Raw genomic sequence first — 12,537 nt, 5'->3', positions numbered from 1 at the left:
ATGGTCAAGGTATATAGAAAGATGCCTTCAGTGCTGTCTGACAGATTCAAAACTGTCAAAAGCAGAAAAATACATATTTTTACGTTAGTTTCTGCATTATTCCACATTTTTGTGCTCTTTTTAATACTTTCCGCAAACGAACACGATTTCATGGCAAAGTTACTATCATAGACTTGGAATACAATAAATTAAAACACCTTAGTGCATATTAGGGTGGCACGGTGGTGTATGTGTTAAACGGGGCAGGTTCCACACGATAGCACCGTGTTTCAAATCTCATCCGGAGCGTCCCATCGCGTCCCCCGACTATTCGACTACGTGGTAAAAATAAGTCTAGTTAGCCAGAAATGGCCGACATGACCTTAGGTGTCATATCATATACACACTAATGGTGCCTAAAACCAAAAAATAATTCTTTCTATCAAAAAAGGGTAGGTTTTGCATGTAGGATACCCCTATTAGAAATCAATCATGTACCATACGAAATAACAAACTTCAATAGGCATAAAATGTTTGCTGACGAGCACCCTGGCCAATTCTGTTATCGCACGAAACGTAACGATAAGAAAAGATAAGAAATTATTAGAGTCCGTTAAATCGCATAGAACGATGGGCGTTTATGAAACAAAATGAATGATCCAGATCGAAGCAGATACTGCCTTGAAGGCACATACAGGCTAGGTATTTCGATTAATCTCACAACGAAACTAGCACATTCACTGGTTGAGCAATGGCAGAGTTAAATCATTAACTACGCTATACCAAGATGTGTGATAAATCTTTACACAACACGTTTTTTCCACTTCTTTCGATACAGACATCTACAAGTTTGCAAAGCAAAGGGTGAGGATCGTAACGTAACTTTATTATCGAATTACGTGCATTCTTGAATTACATTTTCTGAAAACTAATTCCACCAGAAGGAAAAAAAGTCAGTCTTCAGACACTAGAGAATCTTACTACTCAAAATTATGCAACAAATGAAAAACGGGGTTTGTAAAAAGCGTACAATACTGTCTATTCCGATGGAAGGTATTAATTTGTGTTGTTGAATGTAACAATACTAGCAGGTCGTTCGTACGTTATTGCTTTATTTCTCTACCGACGTGTTTCATTTAGAAAATGTATTTAATTTCTCCAAAAAGGTAGTACAGTAGTAGTCTTTCATTGGCAGAATGAATAACCAACATAAACAAGGATTTTAGTAAGCTACTTTCTACATTTTTCTATTGCAACGAAGAAATGAAGTTAAGTGGACTTGTTCCAAAAATGCCCATTGCAGTTTACATTAGATTTACGATATAATTGTCCTCTCTTGCACTGTTTTTAACAAAACGTTACCATTATTACCTATCGCGTGAATTGGTTTCCTTAGCAACGAAGATGACGGCCATGGATGCACAGAACGAGCAGTAAATTAATCGCCATGCAGCGAATACCTTTTGCACATGGAACTCGATGAAGCGAAGTAAGAAAAATATAATGTAAAAAATGTTTAAAATGCATCCATATCGCGGACTTACTCTTACTTCGCCGGTTTGCATTCGAAGCAAACTAACGTAACGGTTTTTTATACGTGGATTAAACTTTTGGTAAATAATGTTCTAGCACAGACTTGAAGCCCTATCCATTAGCGGTTTGTTCGGTTTACCCACGATAGACCTTTCTTTTACACGACTGTGTGTGTGTGTGATTGGCGTAACATTGGATGAGTAAGCCAAGCGTGTTCACATTTTCCATTTCCTCTATGTCATGGTTCCAAACACAGGATTGTGGCGGCATATACCAGGTCCATACTCTTCATATGCAGCTTTCGTGTGACATACTTGATAGAATTCGGGCTGAGACAATGAATTCAATGGTTAATTTAAAATTTGCACAAAATTTCGTGATAAAACGAACGGTGGTTCTTACCGTAGACGCTAGCATACTGCCACCGAACCAAACGGCATATCGCTGCATATGATGGGATATCACCGATACATCAATGGGTTTTGGCTAAAAAGGTTTTACAATAACACGGATAATTAGTACCACTCTCAACGGGATGGTTTTGCTCCACTGACCACACACATACCTTTATTCTTCCTTCACTAAGATTTTCACTTATTCTCAACCGCGCATCAACGCTTCTCTTAATATCGCGTTGCAAGCGACGTCCTAGAAAAATTCAATGGAAAGAGAAACAATAAAAGGTGTTCAAAGTTTCTTTATCACCCATGCTTACCAAAATCACGGAACATTGTCGATCCACCGCTCAGCACGATATTGTTGTACAGCGGTCTTCGCACATCAATGGGACAGTTTTGTATGACCGTGTCCACTATCTCCGACAGTGGTGTCGTAAAGTCTGGATTCGAAAATTCGGGATGGAAGAAAATTTCCGGTCCCAAGAAACGTTCGTAACCTACGTCAACACCGAACGGTTGCTTCGTAATAGCATTGATGCCCTCGTAGTGGCGCATCCATTTAGTAGGTTCCGCGTCGTACTTTGCAAATTCCTTCGCAATGTCCGGACAAATGTAGCTGTACCGCTCCTTGATCGCTTTGGCCGTTTCCAAACTTTGTTCCGGCGGAATCCCTACCTCGCGCTCACGCAGCAAGCTCTGAATGAACGAGGTAATGTTACGACCCGCAATAGGAATGTGCTTAATGCATGAACCGATCACGTATCCTTCTGCCACGGGAATAACGTGTGTCACACCATCTCCACTGTCCACCACGATGCCGGTTAACGTGCGCTCCTCTACTGGACGTGATGCCCAGCTGGCAGCTAGTGCTAGCACGGCTTGCACAGCAATGTACAATCCCGGCACGTTAAACGTTTCGAACATGATTTCGGCAGTGTATTCACGATTTTCCGGTGTGTTCAGTGGAGGCTCTGTTAGCAGAAAGTGATGATCTTCCGGTTCCGCTCGAAGGTACTTGAAAATGCATTGCTCCAGAAACCGCTCCATCAGGTCCCAGTCTTCGACCAGGCCATGGCGAACCGGGTACTGGAGAGAGCGATAGATAACACTTTATTAATCATCATTGTGATCGAGTGCAATAATAGTGACTCATACCTTCACAGAGTATCCAGTCGCATCGAACGCTTCATCACCGATATAGAAGTCCAAGTCTTCCACTCCCTTGGTCACTCGGCGAGCGCTCTGATCACCCACTTTGGCCGACTCTTTGATCGCAATAGCGGAAGGGATAATAAATTGTGGTTCCTTGTTCGCCGCAAAGCCGAGTTTTGTGTATCTAGAAACAAAAACGAAATTGCCTGGTTATCTACTACACCCGTTTCGGAAGCCTAGGTAGAGATTAGCTCTGGCCTGCTTTTCAAGTCATATCACGGGGGGATGACACATACCCAGTTCCTACATCGATCACACAAGCTGGAAGTCGTCCGGTCATTTTTGCGCACTGTTGTTTCACACCTTCACAAAAAGATAATGTTGTTTTTACAGGAATGCTATTCTATTTCTTTCGGGTACTAGAAGCAGCCCATTCGCACCATTAGCTCGCGAATTTTACGCCAATAGGAAACTCTTTCTGAGACAAAACAAAACCACACCTAAGCACTGCAGGGCCCTTCTTTTTGTGCTGAAATGTTTGTTCTTCTTCTTCGCCTTGCGAAGCGGTGACAGAAGTAGATATCTGTTTTCGCGTATTCTTTACAAATTATGTTGTTATGGAGGTTCGTACCGCAAGGGCTTGTAACTATTTAGCACCTGTACGTTCGGAAATTACGTGCACTACAACAACCTTTCTTATGGTAAAAAAAATTATCTGATTTGATTTTTTCCGCATAAAATTCTTCTTCTACATCTGTCATAGGGATTTCAGCCCTTTCAGGACGTGTCAGTTTACGCAACCGGATTCAATTTACAACAATATTTTAATTTGTTTATGCTTCGATACAAACGCCTTTTCTAATACATCTCATGCGTATGTGTCTTGCTTGTGAAAACAATTAAACTTTTTGATGCGTTGATGCTCTTGAAATTTAACTTTTTAATGTTGTCATCCACGCTACGGTTTTAAGTAATGCCCGTTGTCAGTTAGGTGACAGCCGCAGCAGTTGGCGTTTTGGTTTTGGATAAAAATTACGTAAAATAAAAACACAAATCACCAATCCCTGATGTGTTTAGGACTTCACTGGCTAACATTGGGCATCCGACGGCTTGAAGCATAATCGAATATGTTCAGGTACTTTGCTGAAATAGGATATATTTTTGTTTCTTTCATCCGGCTCCCGGGCGAACTGCAGTTTCGAATAAATTTGCTTGTGTCTTGCTAGGTTCGCAATTAAAACTGGCCTTGCTGGTGGTGCCGTGTATTACAGCAAACAGGAGGGCATATGGGACGAAAATACTGAAAAGGTATGTGAACGATACTCTATCGCCCTGAAGCCACATCTGGATTCTGTTAAGAAGCAAATTCCTTTGGATGTAAGTTATTCTTTTTGTTACAGTTAGCTTTGACGCCACACGATACGAAATGCTTATCCTTTACCACCTTCGCTTTTCAGATACCTGCCCTTCCTTCCAGCGGCGAGCTTTGTTTTTTGACGAAACATTACTACAATGAAGGTGTGAAGAGTACGTTCCACTTCATCCATCGGCTTCCTTGCTACGCAGGGCAGTTGGTAAAGAAGGGCTCGGATGCCTTCAAACAGGCATTAGATGCACAGCCGGCTGAGAAAGCGGAACCGGGTGCACCGGTAGTAGCAATGACAAAGAAATAGGAACATGACCACTGCAAGTTTGATCGTTAACTGTTGATTACATGAAATAAAAAGCGGGTTGTAATCGAAATGTGCCCAGTTGTGCCATTAATTGCCTTTTGAAAAATGTGTTATCAATAATTTCGGATCGTTAGGACGTGGAATGGGTGTTGTTAAATCACAGCCAGTAACCCTCTCTATCGTATGACAACGGATCCGATTTATTTTTTTAAAAAGGAATAACAAAATTTAGTTGTCCAAATTAGGGATGTTTTCCCCTAACCGGAGGGTTTTCAACAAAAAGTACGTTAAAACACAAGCATACGGTTGTTGGAACAATTTCTGCTACCGACGGCAAAAGTATAGTCTTGTCATGCATGGGATATTACAACAAATTATGATCGTAACGTAGCACAGAGCGAATGGTGCGTTGGAAAAGAAAACAAAAAAAACATTACATTTTATAAGAGAAAGCAGAAACACACTCGGTTTAAGTTAATTCGCGTTTTTATCCCCTTCTAAAAGCGACAAAAACGTTTTCTGTTCGCATGCTACTACTATCCTTCAAACGTAAGCTAGATGGACCAACCACTAGATGGCGCTGTACGATTTTATCTTACCAGAGTTCTATTTTTAGAACCACTGTATAATTCACATCAAGGAACGAACTCCTTTTTGGGACGCTATGCACTTTTCTCGTAAAGGGCAGTGTGCACAAGTGCGAACTATTGCTTGGTACGGATTAACGCACCCGAATCAAACTTTAATCAGTACGGACTGGAGGGGCAACGGTATCGGTGTGCTCGAGTTTGAGGCCGTCTCTGTGAAGGCGCTAGCTGTAATAGCGACATTTTACTGTTATGGTTTCTCCTCCTTTTTGTCTGCCTCTTCATCACCGCTGTCTCCATCGGCGGCATCAGCCCCATCAGCACCGGCAGCGGCCGCTCCCTTGTTCTTGTTCTTCCTGCGTCGCTTCTTCTTATCCTTGCCAATGCTACCCTGTAGCAGGTTCGTAGCCAGCAGCTTCTTCATTTCCTCATCCTGCACGCTGTGTTCGCTTTCGTAACAACTCTCATCGAACGGGTGACCTGTTACGACTTTCAATCCGTTGGACAGGATGAGCACCGTGTATTTGAACTGAGCAACGTATTCATCTAGGGTAGGCGAAGACAAAGAAACCGGCGTTAGTTTCTAAAATATAACCAGCTCAATAGCAAATGTTTCCCATATTGTACGAAAACATATCTGTGCGACACTCTGAACCATATTATGCTTAATCCTTGTAGGTTAAGTGATTAACAGATGAACTACGGCCAGCTGTGAGCTTTCGAACAAAAGTCATCCATAAGTATAGATTCCTTTGTGCAAGAAACACCACACAGCTGGGCGGGCATCAAGAGTCGTTGGGTTCGCTATGGCAAGGTGTCTGGGCGTGAAACTTATGCTACGGCGACACGAAATTTTCCTTGCTTATTCTGTGCTTAATTAGTCTAGTGTGTGAAATACTTACTATGCTTTTCGTATAATACTTGGAAGGGTTCAACCATCTTGTGCGCCACACACTCGTTGACGCCCAACTTGGCCTTTGCTTCTTCTTCAAAGTTTCGCAAATTGAAAGGCATCGAACCGTACTTCCTTTTGACCTGGTGTGGCGGTTATGTTATTGCAAGATGTGACAAAAATAAAATGAAAAAAAAGAAGAAACAAACATGGATGAATCGTGCGTGTTGATAAAAAAAAATATTTAAACCAACAACACTGCTGTGTGGGGGGCCTGTTTTGTGTAGTTATTTTGTATTAGTTTTATACCCTCAGCTCTCATAATCTTATACTACTCATTGGGCGTTACAACCAGGCTTAAGTTTACAGTTGCCTCCCCAAACCATCGGCGCAGAGAGCAGAGAAAATCTATTGAGTACCCCAAATCAACATATATCTTCTTTGTGTGTGCGTAAAACCGGAGAGAGATACACATCACACATTCAGATACAATATTGTTTTGAAGAACATATTTTCTCATTTCTTCTGCGTCGAACGATAAGAGAAACCAGCCTTATCGCTCTCGCCTAGAGGAACTGTCCCTCGAGTGCGTAGGTTCTAATCATAGGGTATTTTTGTTGCTATCATCCCCAGCAACTACAACACAACCCACAAACACAGAGTGAGTAGTAACAAACACACCACATGGGGGCGCGGCCGGCTTTCTTCTCTTTTGGGATTTGAACTCAGGACTTCGTCATCAATGCGAAACAACAACGCACCCATCCTTTTGTCCCGATCCGTCAAAGCATTACGCTACGCAGTGGCTTGCATTACCACGGTGTCAGAATGCGTACTTACCTCTCCGAAGAACGCACGAGATGCTTTCAACTTAAGTTGATAGTTTTCGTCCGTCTTCTTGTAGATTGCCACTCGAGTATCCAGCTCCTTGCCGAGTCCTTCGCCCGTGCTGATTAGCACATCCATCGCGTACACTTCGTACTTTTCAAACTCACACTTCTCGTGTTCCTTCTTTTGCGCAATCGTTGGGTTCTGAATAATCGTTTTCTCGCCATCGATTTTGAACTGTTTTAGCTGATGGCTTAGCATACCCTCGATCGGTTTGCACTTGAAGTCGGACGCAATCTTTTGTACTGCATCCGTAACAGCGTAGTTGCCGGTGCCATCCTTTAGCAGTCGAAGTGCGGCCTGGCTTGCATGATACGCCGCTAGGACAACATCGGCCGCCCGCCCCTTGCACTTATTCTCCGGTGTTGCACCGACAACGATCGTGTGAGCCATCACCGCGATGAAGCCGTCAATGTGTGCCCCCATATCTATCTTGACCACGTCGTTCTCCTTCAGCAAATAGTCCGGATCGTTGCGAGCTGGTGAGAAATGGCAAATGCAGTTGTTTACCGAGAGGCACGTCGGAAAGGCGACGCCCTTCTTCATGTCTTCTTCATGTTTGTATTTCTACACAGCAAAACATGCCGGCGCGGAGCAAATAAAGAAAATAAGAGAACAAATAAAACATATGTTATTACCATTTTATTTAAAAAAAAAACTCGTTCGCTTGAAAGGACGAAGTGTGTGTGGGGCGCGAGTGTATTATGTGTGTGAAAGAGCATCCTCATTGTATCATTTTTTAAGATCAGCGGGATATCAAGTAAGTAACGGAGTATCGATCTTATGCGAGTACGTATATGTTTTGGGTCTTTTAAAACTCCTATATTTTTAATCATTGGATACAAACACAACAATGCACAACACAGCCGCCACACAAGGAACGAGATTCGAACTCGCAATGTTTGATTGCATGGGCAAAGCAGAGCTGACACAGATGGAAAGTCAGACTTAACCATACGGCCAACACGCTCCCTCCCAACGCACGCGGTTAACACTGCTCAAAACTCAACACGACAATGGATACACATATTGAGTATTTCAGGGTGCTTTTTTAATATTATTAGAACGACAGCGACTGGCTAGAGTGATTAGAACGACTGTTAAAAGCTTACCTTTTCCGCATCCTGCATCATCATAGTATCACCCTTCAGGCAAATCTCCTTTACTGATGCTCCAACAACACATGCTCGGATTATTGTTTGAAGGGTTTCTAGAAGCAGAAAAAAGCCGCTCATTTTTAGTATGCTTTGGAATACATTGACTACACCTACTAGCCAGTTCTTCCTTCTCGAAGAATAGAAACTGTTTCTAAAGTTAATCATTTTTCGTAGCAAAAGGCCTAAATCTCTCGTTGCAGTGCGGATGGTGCAGATTTTAGAGGTTATGAAGGAGAGATTTATGTGCGTTTTCATGTCAGCGGCTATAACAAGTTTATTTCCTCATTGCAAAGGGAGAAGGGTAAGTGAAAGTAAAATGTGCACCTAAAAACAGCACTCATTTTCCGTACTTCTCAGTGAATGCACCAAAACGACTCTTTCCGGAAAACGTGGCCTCCTGCGACAGGAAACCGGAGTACGTTTTGTGTAACACCGTTTTGTTCACGTGCTCGGATGTGGTAGTAAGACATTTTTTCACAGTGTAGGCAAGCAAAAGGTAGCAGCGAACAACGATGACACTACACCAGATGCAACCGAAGCTGCAACGTACGCACGTTATGTGGGCCAATTTAAGGCATTATTTTACAATAAGGCTTTGATGTCGAATATGAATTCACAAACAGGCACTTACTATTCACAATATCACCCGCAATTTTGTACTTTTCGACCACAGTCGGATCGTCAATCGTCGACTCCTGGTCGGTCTGCTTTTCTACTGGAGGCATTGTTACGGCAGCGTAGTTTCTATCGCAATCAAGATATTCCCAACAATCGTTCTGGTCGCTATTTTGATGTCACACGCTCTACACACTTCGACTAAGGGAATTCGCTAATCGCTGCACGGAAGACGCACAAGCATTAAGATTAACAATTGCAAAGTGTACGCCAATTCCGTACGCACGTTTCGCTTTTGACGCGGCAGATTTTCACTTCTTCTTGTTTTGCAAGCAAGACTGAAGCTGAGATGGTGTTAGTGTGACAATCTCTAAATAAAAAAAATATCGAACTTTGACTATCTACGCCGAAAGACAGATGCGGGTTCACAGTCAAACAGTGGTCAAATAACGATTCGAATTTCGAAAGAAAAAATCAGATTATTTTTTTTTTAGTTTTAATCTGATTATTAACATTTGTTCTCGGTATTTCAAAAAAGTGGTAGCGATTTGCTGATCCTTATTCATTGGATGGAATTGTTCTTCAGTATAATGCGACAATATAAAACGGTGGAAAAGCATAAAAAATGGACAAAAATTATATTTACTAACCTTGACCAAACCGATCAAAGCGCGTATGTCCAAAGCAAGCCCACTGTCAAGCAGCGAACACAATCCAAAAATTTAAAAGTTCAATTTCCAACGAGTTAACAACATGTGAAACATCAGCTTATCTTCGGTAAATGTCCATGGCAACATTTATTATTTCACTTATATTTTCCTTTTACACAATTTTTTGGAGTACATTCTGAAATCAAGAAGAACAAACAGATCAAACAATGTACGCTTACAATGTGAGTAAAAGCGCGTATATGTACATAATTGTGCCTAATGAACGATGAAATAAAAACTGTATTTCATAGGTACCTGTAATTTTAGAAACGATTGTCAATTAGTTTCCAAATTATTAAATTATTCCACATATGCTTGGCATGGATATTCCTCAATGTCTGCGGGTTATGAAGTTTATATGTTGATGGTGAATGAGAACAACTTTTAACTTCCAGCTGCGAAAAAGATAGGAACAAGAACAAATTAATCTAACCATCCTGAAATTTCTCCACATGACCAAAATCGATTTCAGTCAGGCTTACGAAGGCATGATACAATTATGCGTAACCCCACAGGAGTATACTACCATATATCAAACGATTTTGGTGAAACTTATCTCTTCATTGTTTGTTTCGTGTAAGCAAAAAACAATGAATTCTCCCAAACAAATGCCTTTTTCTATTTAACTTGTCCAAGAAATCCATCGATCAAACTACTCGGGAAGCATATTTGCGACACTTCGGAAATAAATGCATAGCAAAATCATAATAATGATTACACTATAAATATAAGTTTCATGTTCTAAGCTGCTTTAATCACTTTTATCGCGGTTGTTTATTAGGTCTATAATACCATTATACGTAGACTTTCGTTTGCTTTTGGCCATATTCTGCATAAGATGCATTATGGCACGTCCATATTGTAAAACATCTTGGTCAAAAGTGTATTGATTATGGACAATTTCTATCATTTTGGAAAACAGATTCTTTCGCCTTTCTGGAGCAATATGTTTGACTATTTCGGTAACCGTATGCCCAAACTGAGCCGCTTCGACATCCATTGTTTGCTGTATTGTGTGGTTGGTTAAGGTTCTCAACCGCTCGAGTGTTTCGGTTTCGTTGGCTAACAACTCGGCTATTTGTTGTTTCCGACTATTTCGATCGATTACTGGTGTGGACAATCCTGGTACATCGGGTATTTGTTTTGTGGCCGTTTGTGGTGATGCTGTGCACGGTTCCTGCGATTGCTTTACATTAGCTACTTCCAAAACTGGTTGCTCGGTACGGGGAATGCATCTGTTTTGGTCTGTTTTGAATCTGTTTTGGTCGCAATCAGTAGGCGACGCATGCCGAGCGGGTGTTAATGCAGTTTTCCTTGACAGCACTTTTGATTTAGTCTGAAATATTAGACAATTCTCAATTAATTATTGAATTGCAACAGTTTTCTAGAATAAAATAAGAACAGCTTTTAGGCACTATACTGATAAGTAATTTGATTTTCATCAGCTTTCGTATACACCGAATGCTTCCGTATATACCGAAGCCGTACACTGTATCGTATGCATTAGTAGCTAATGAAGCCTTGTTTTTCATTAGGGAATCCTTTTGCAAGCATATACTAACAGGGTAATGCTTCGAAAGAACTACATACTTATGTTGAATAATGAAAGAATGTAAATAACTTACATAACTGATGTGTCTCATGAAGTTCATAGCGTCGTAGGCGAACCATGAAGGTTTTGAAATAGCTTTAGCTGCGGAAATAAAGGATTTTTGTCGCTATTAACAAGTAACCTAATCTCTGTAACCGCAACAACGTACATGAATCGGACGACATGCTCTGCAGCACTTTGGACAGATAGCACCGGTATGATCCATAGAGTGAGCGCCATTTTTCCACTAGCCTGGATGTAGGAATGCCGATTATGTTGGATATTTCCGTCCATGCGTCCGCTTGTTTATTTAAATCCTTGTACTCGGGATTGCTTCGGTTCCACAACACATCGCGTTCCTCCACAAGCCGGATGAAATGCAACATTTGCCTTTGGGTCATTGCTACGGTCTTATGCAAAACAATATAAGAACAAAACATTATGGATCATCAAAACATAACGTGGCAAAGCACTATTGTTGCAGATAAAGTAAACGAACGATCCAAAACACACCGTAACAAGTTGTAACACATATGCGCGATTATTTAATATCGTTACAGATTCGTTGATAGATTTTTTGCTGTTCTAGATAGTGCATAAGTCAATTGATAATAAAATAAAATTTATACAAAAAAGCGTTCTTTCGTCCTCACTACACACAACAGGTACAACACGCATGCTGATAACAAACGACGAGTGAATAGACGCTTTTAATGAAATAAAACACATACATCTTTTAACGAAAAAAAATTATAAAATAGAAAGTTGAATTTTATTTACCGGAATATTTAAGTTTATTTTTAATAGCGTTAATAAATTGTACTTTAAACGCTCTCCAAACGATTTTCGTTGTGAACATTCAACGTCGCTACCATCCGTGACCCTTTCATCTGCCAGAGCACCATGAGAGTGCTCACCCCAAAAAAAAAACGGCTTCAGTGTCTCATACGCAACTTAGTAAAGCAGTTCTTTAAAATAAAACCGCAAGCAAAGTGTGTTAAGAAAATAACAAAAAAGATTCAATTCTTTGCCGGAAACATGATCGTTTCGTTCAATCTTAACATTTATTGGAAAGCTTTATTCGCATCCAAAAATGAGTGCAGCATAATGAATAAAAAAGAATAAAAAATAAAATAAAATAATGATCATCAATAAATAATGATCAGTATGTATCATCGTATCGAATACCTACACTATATTTAAATGAAACTAAAACATACCGACATTAGCTCTATTCAACGAGACGTGCCCGTTTTATATGGCAGGTAGCTTTACGAATGCCCTGCATGTTTAGTCTCTGCTTCGATTGTTTAAGTTTCTTAATGAAGAAAATTTCCACATCGCTACGAGATACTATGGCCT

General features: G+C 40.8%; 4 protein-coding genes across 4 annotated transcripts in view; 1 reads left to right on the top strand and 3 right to left on the bottom strand.

The window, feature by feature from the left end:
• Positions 1-844: 844 nt before the first annotated feature.
• LOC125768872 (actin-related protein 3) lies at positions 845-3,843 on the bottom strand. The gene is made up of 6 exons (XM_049437126.1): positions 3,359-3,843; positions 3,066-3,246; positions 2,228-2,996; positions 2,078-2,160; positions 1,915-1,998; positions 845-1,841 (listed from the first exon to the last, which is right to left on the bottom strand). The coding sequence occupies exons 1-6, from the start codon at positions 3,400-3,402 to the stop codon at positions 1,746-1,748; spliced, it is 1,257 nt and encodes a 418-aa protein (XP_049293083.1). The 5' UTR covers positions 3,403-3,843; the 3' UTR covers positions 845-1,745.
• A 227-nt stretch (positions 3,844-4,070) lies between these two features.
• On the top strand, positions 4,071-4,805 carry LOC125768949 (MICOS complex subunit MIC13 homolog QIL1-like). Its single transcript, XM_049437291.1, has 3 exons — positions 4,071-4,197; positions 4,289-4,439; positions 4,520-4,805. Exons 1-3 carry the CDS (start codon positions 4,190-4,192, stop codon positions 4,733-4,735), a joined length of 375 nt encoding a protein of 124 aa, XP_049293248.1. The 5' UTR covers positions 4,071-4,189; the 3' UTR covers positions 4,736-4,805.
• A 107-nt stretch (positions 4,806-4,912) lies between these two features.
• On the bottom strand, positions 4,913-9,236 carry LOC125768873 (proliferation-associated protein 2G4). Its single transcript, XM_049437127.1, has 5 exons — positions 8,891-9,236; positions 8,215-8,312; positions 7,055-7,669; positions 6,225-6,357; positions 4,913-5,868 (listed from the first exon to the last, which is right to left on the bottom strand). Exons 1-5 carry the CDS (start codon positions 8,982-8,984, stop codon positions 5,573-5,575), a joined length of 1,236 nt encoding a protein of 411 aa, XP_049293084.1. The 5' UTR covers positions 8,985-9,236; the 3' UTR covers positions 4,913-5,572.
• Positions 9,237-10,310: 1,074 nt separating this feature from the next.
• LOC125768837 (zinc finger BED domain-containing protein 4-like) overlaps positions 10,311-12,537 on the bottom strand; it is a 28,954-nt gene continuing 26,727 nt past the window's right edge. The window contains exons 9-11 of the mRNA XM_049437033.1: positions 11,345-11,585; positions 11,210-11,277; positions 10,311-10,920 (exon numbers count right to left, since the gene is read on the bottom strand). Coding sequence (XP_049292990.1) covers positions 10,336-10,920; positions 11,210-11,277; positions 11,345-11,585 — 894 coding nt within the window. The 3' untranslated portion in view covers positions 10,311-10,335. The remainder of the gene's footprint in view (positions 10,921-11,209; positions 11,278-11,344; positions 11,586-12,537) is intronic.

The sequence above is a fragment of the Anopheles funestus genome, chromosome 3RL (genome assembly GCF_943734845.2).
Source record: "Anopheles funestus chromosome 3RL, idAnoFuneDA-416_04, whole genome shotgun sequence".
Taxonomy (NCBI): Eukaryota; Metazoa; Arthropoda; class Insecta; order Diptera; family Culicidae; genus Anopheles; species Anopheles funestus.
The sequence above is the reverse complement of the archived record's forward strand: the minus strand, read 5'-3'. Positions and strand labels throughout refer to the sequence as shown.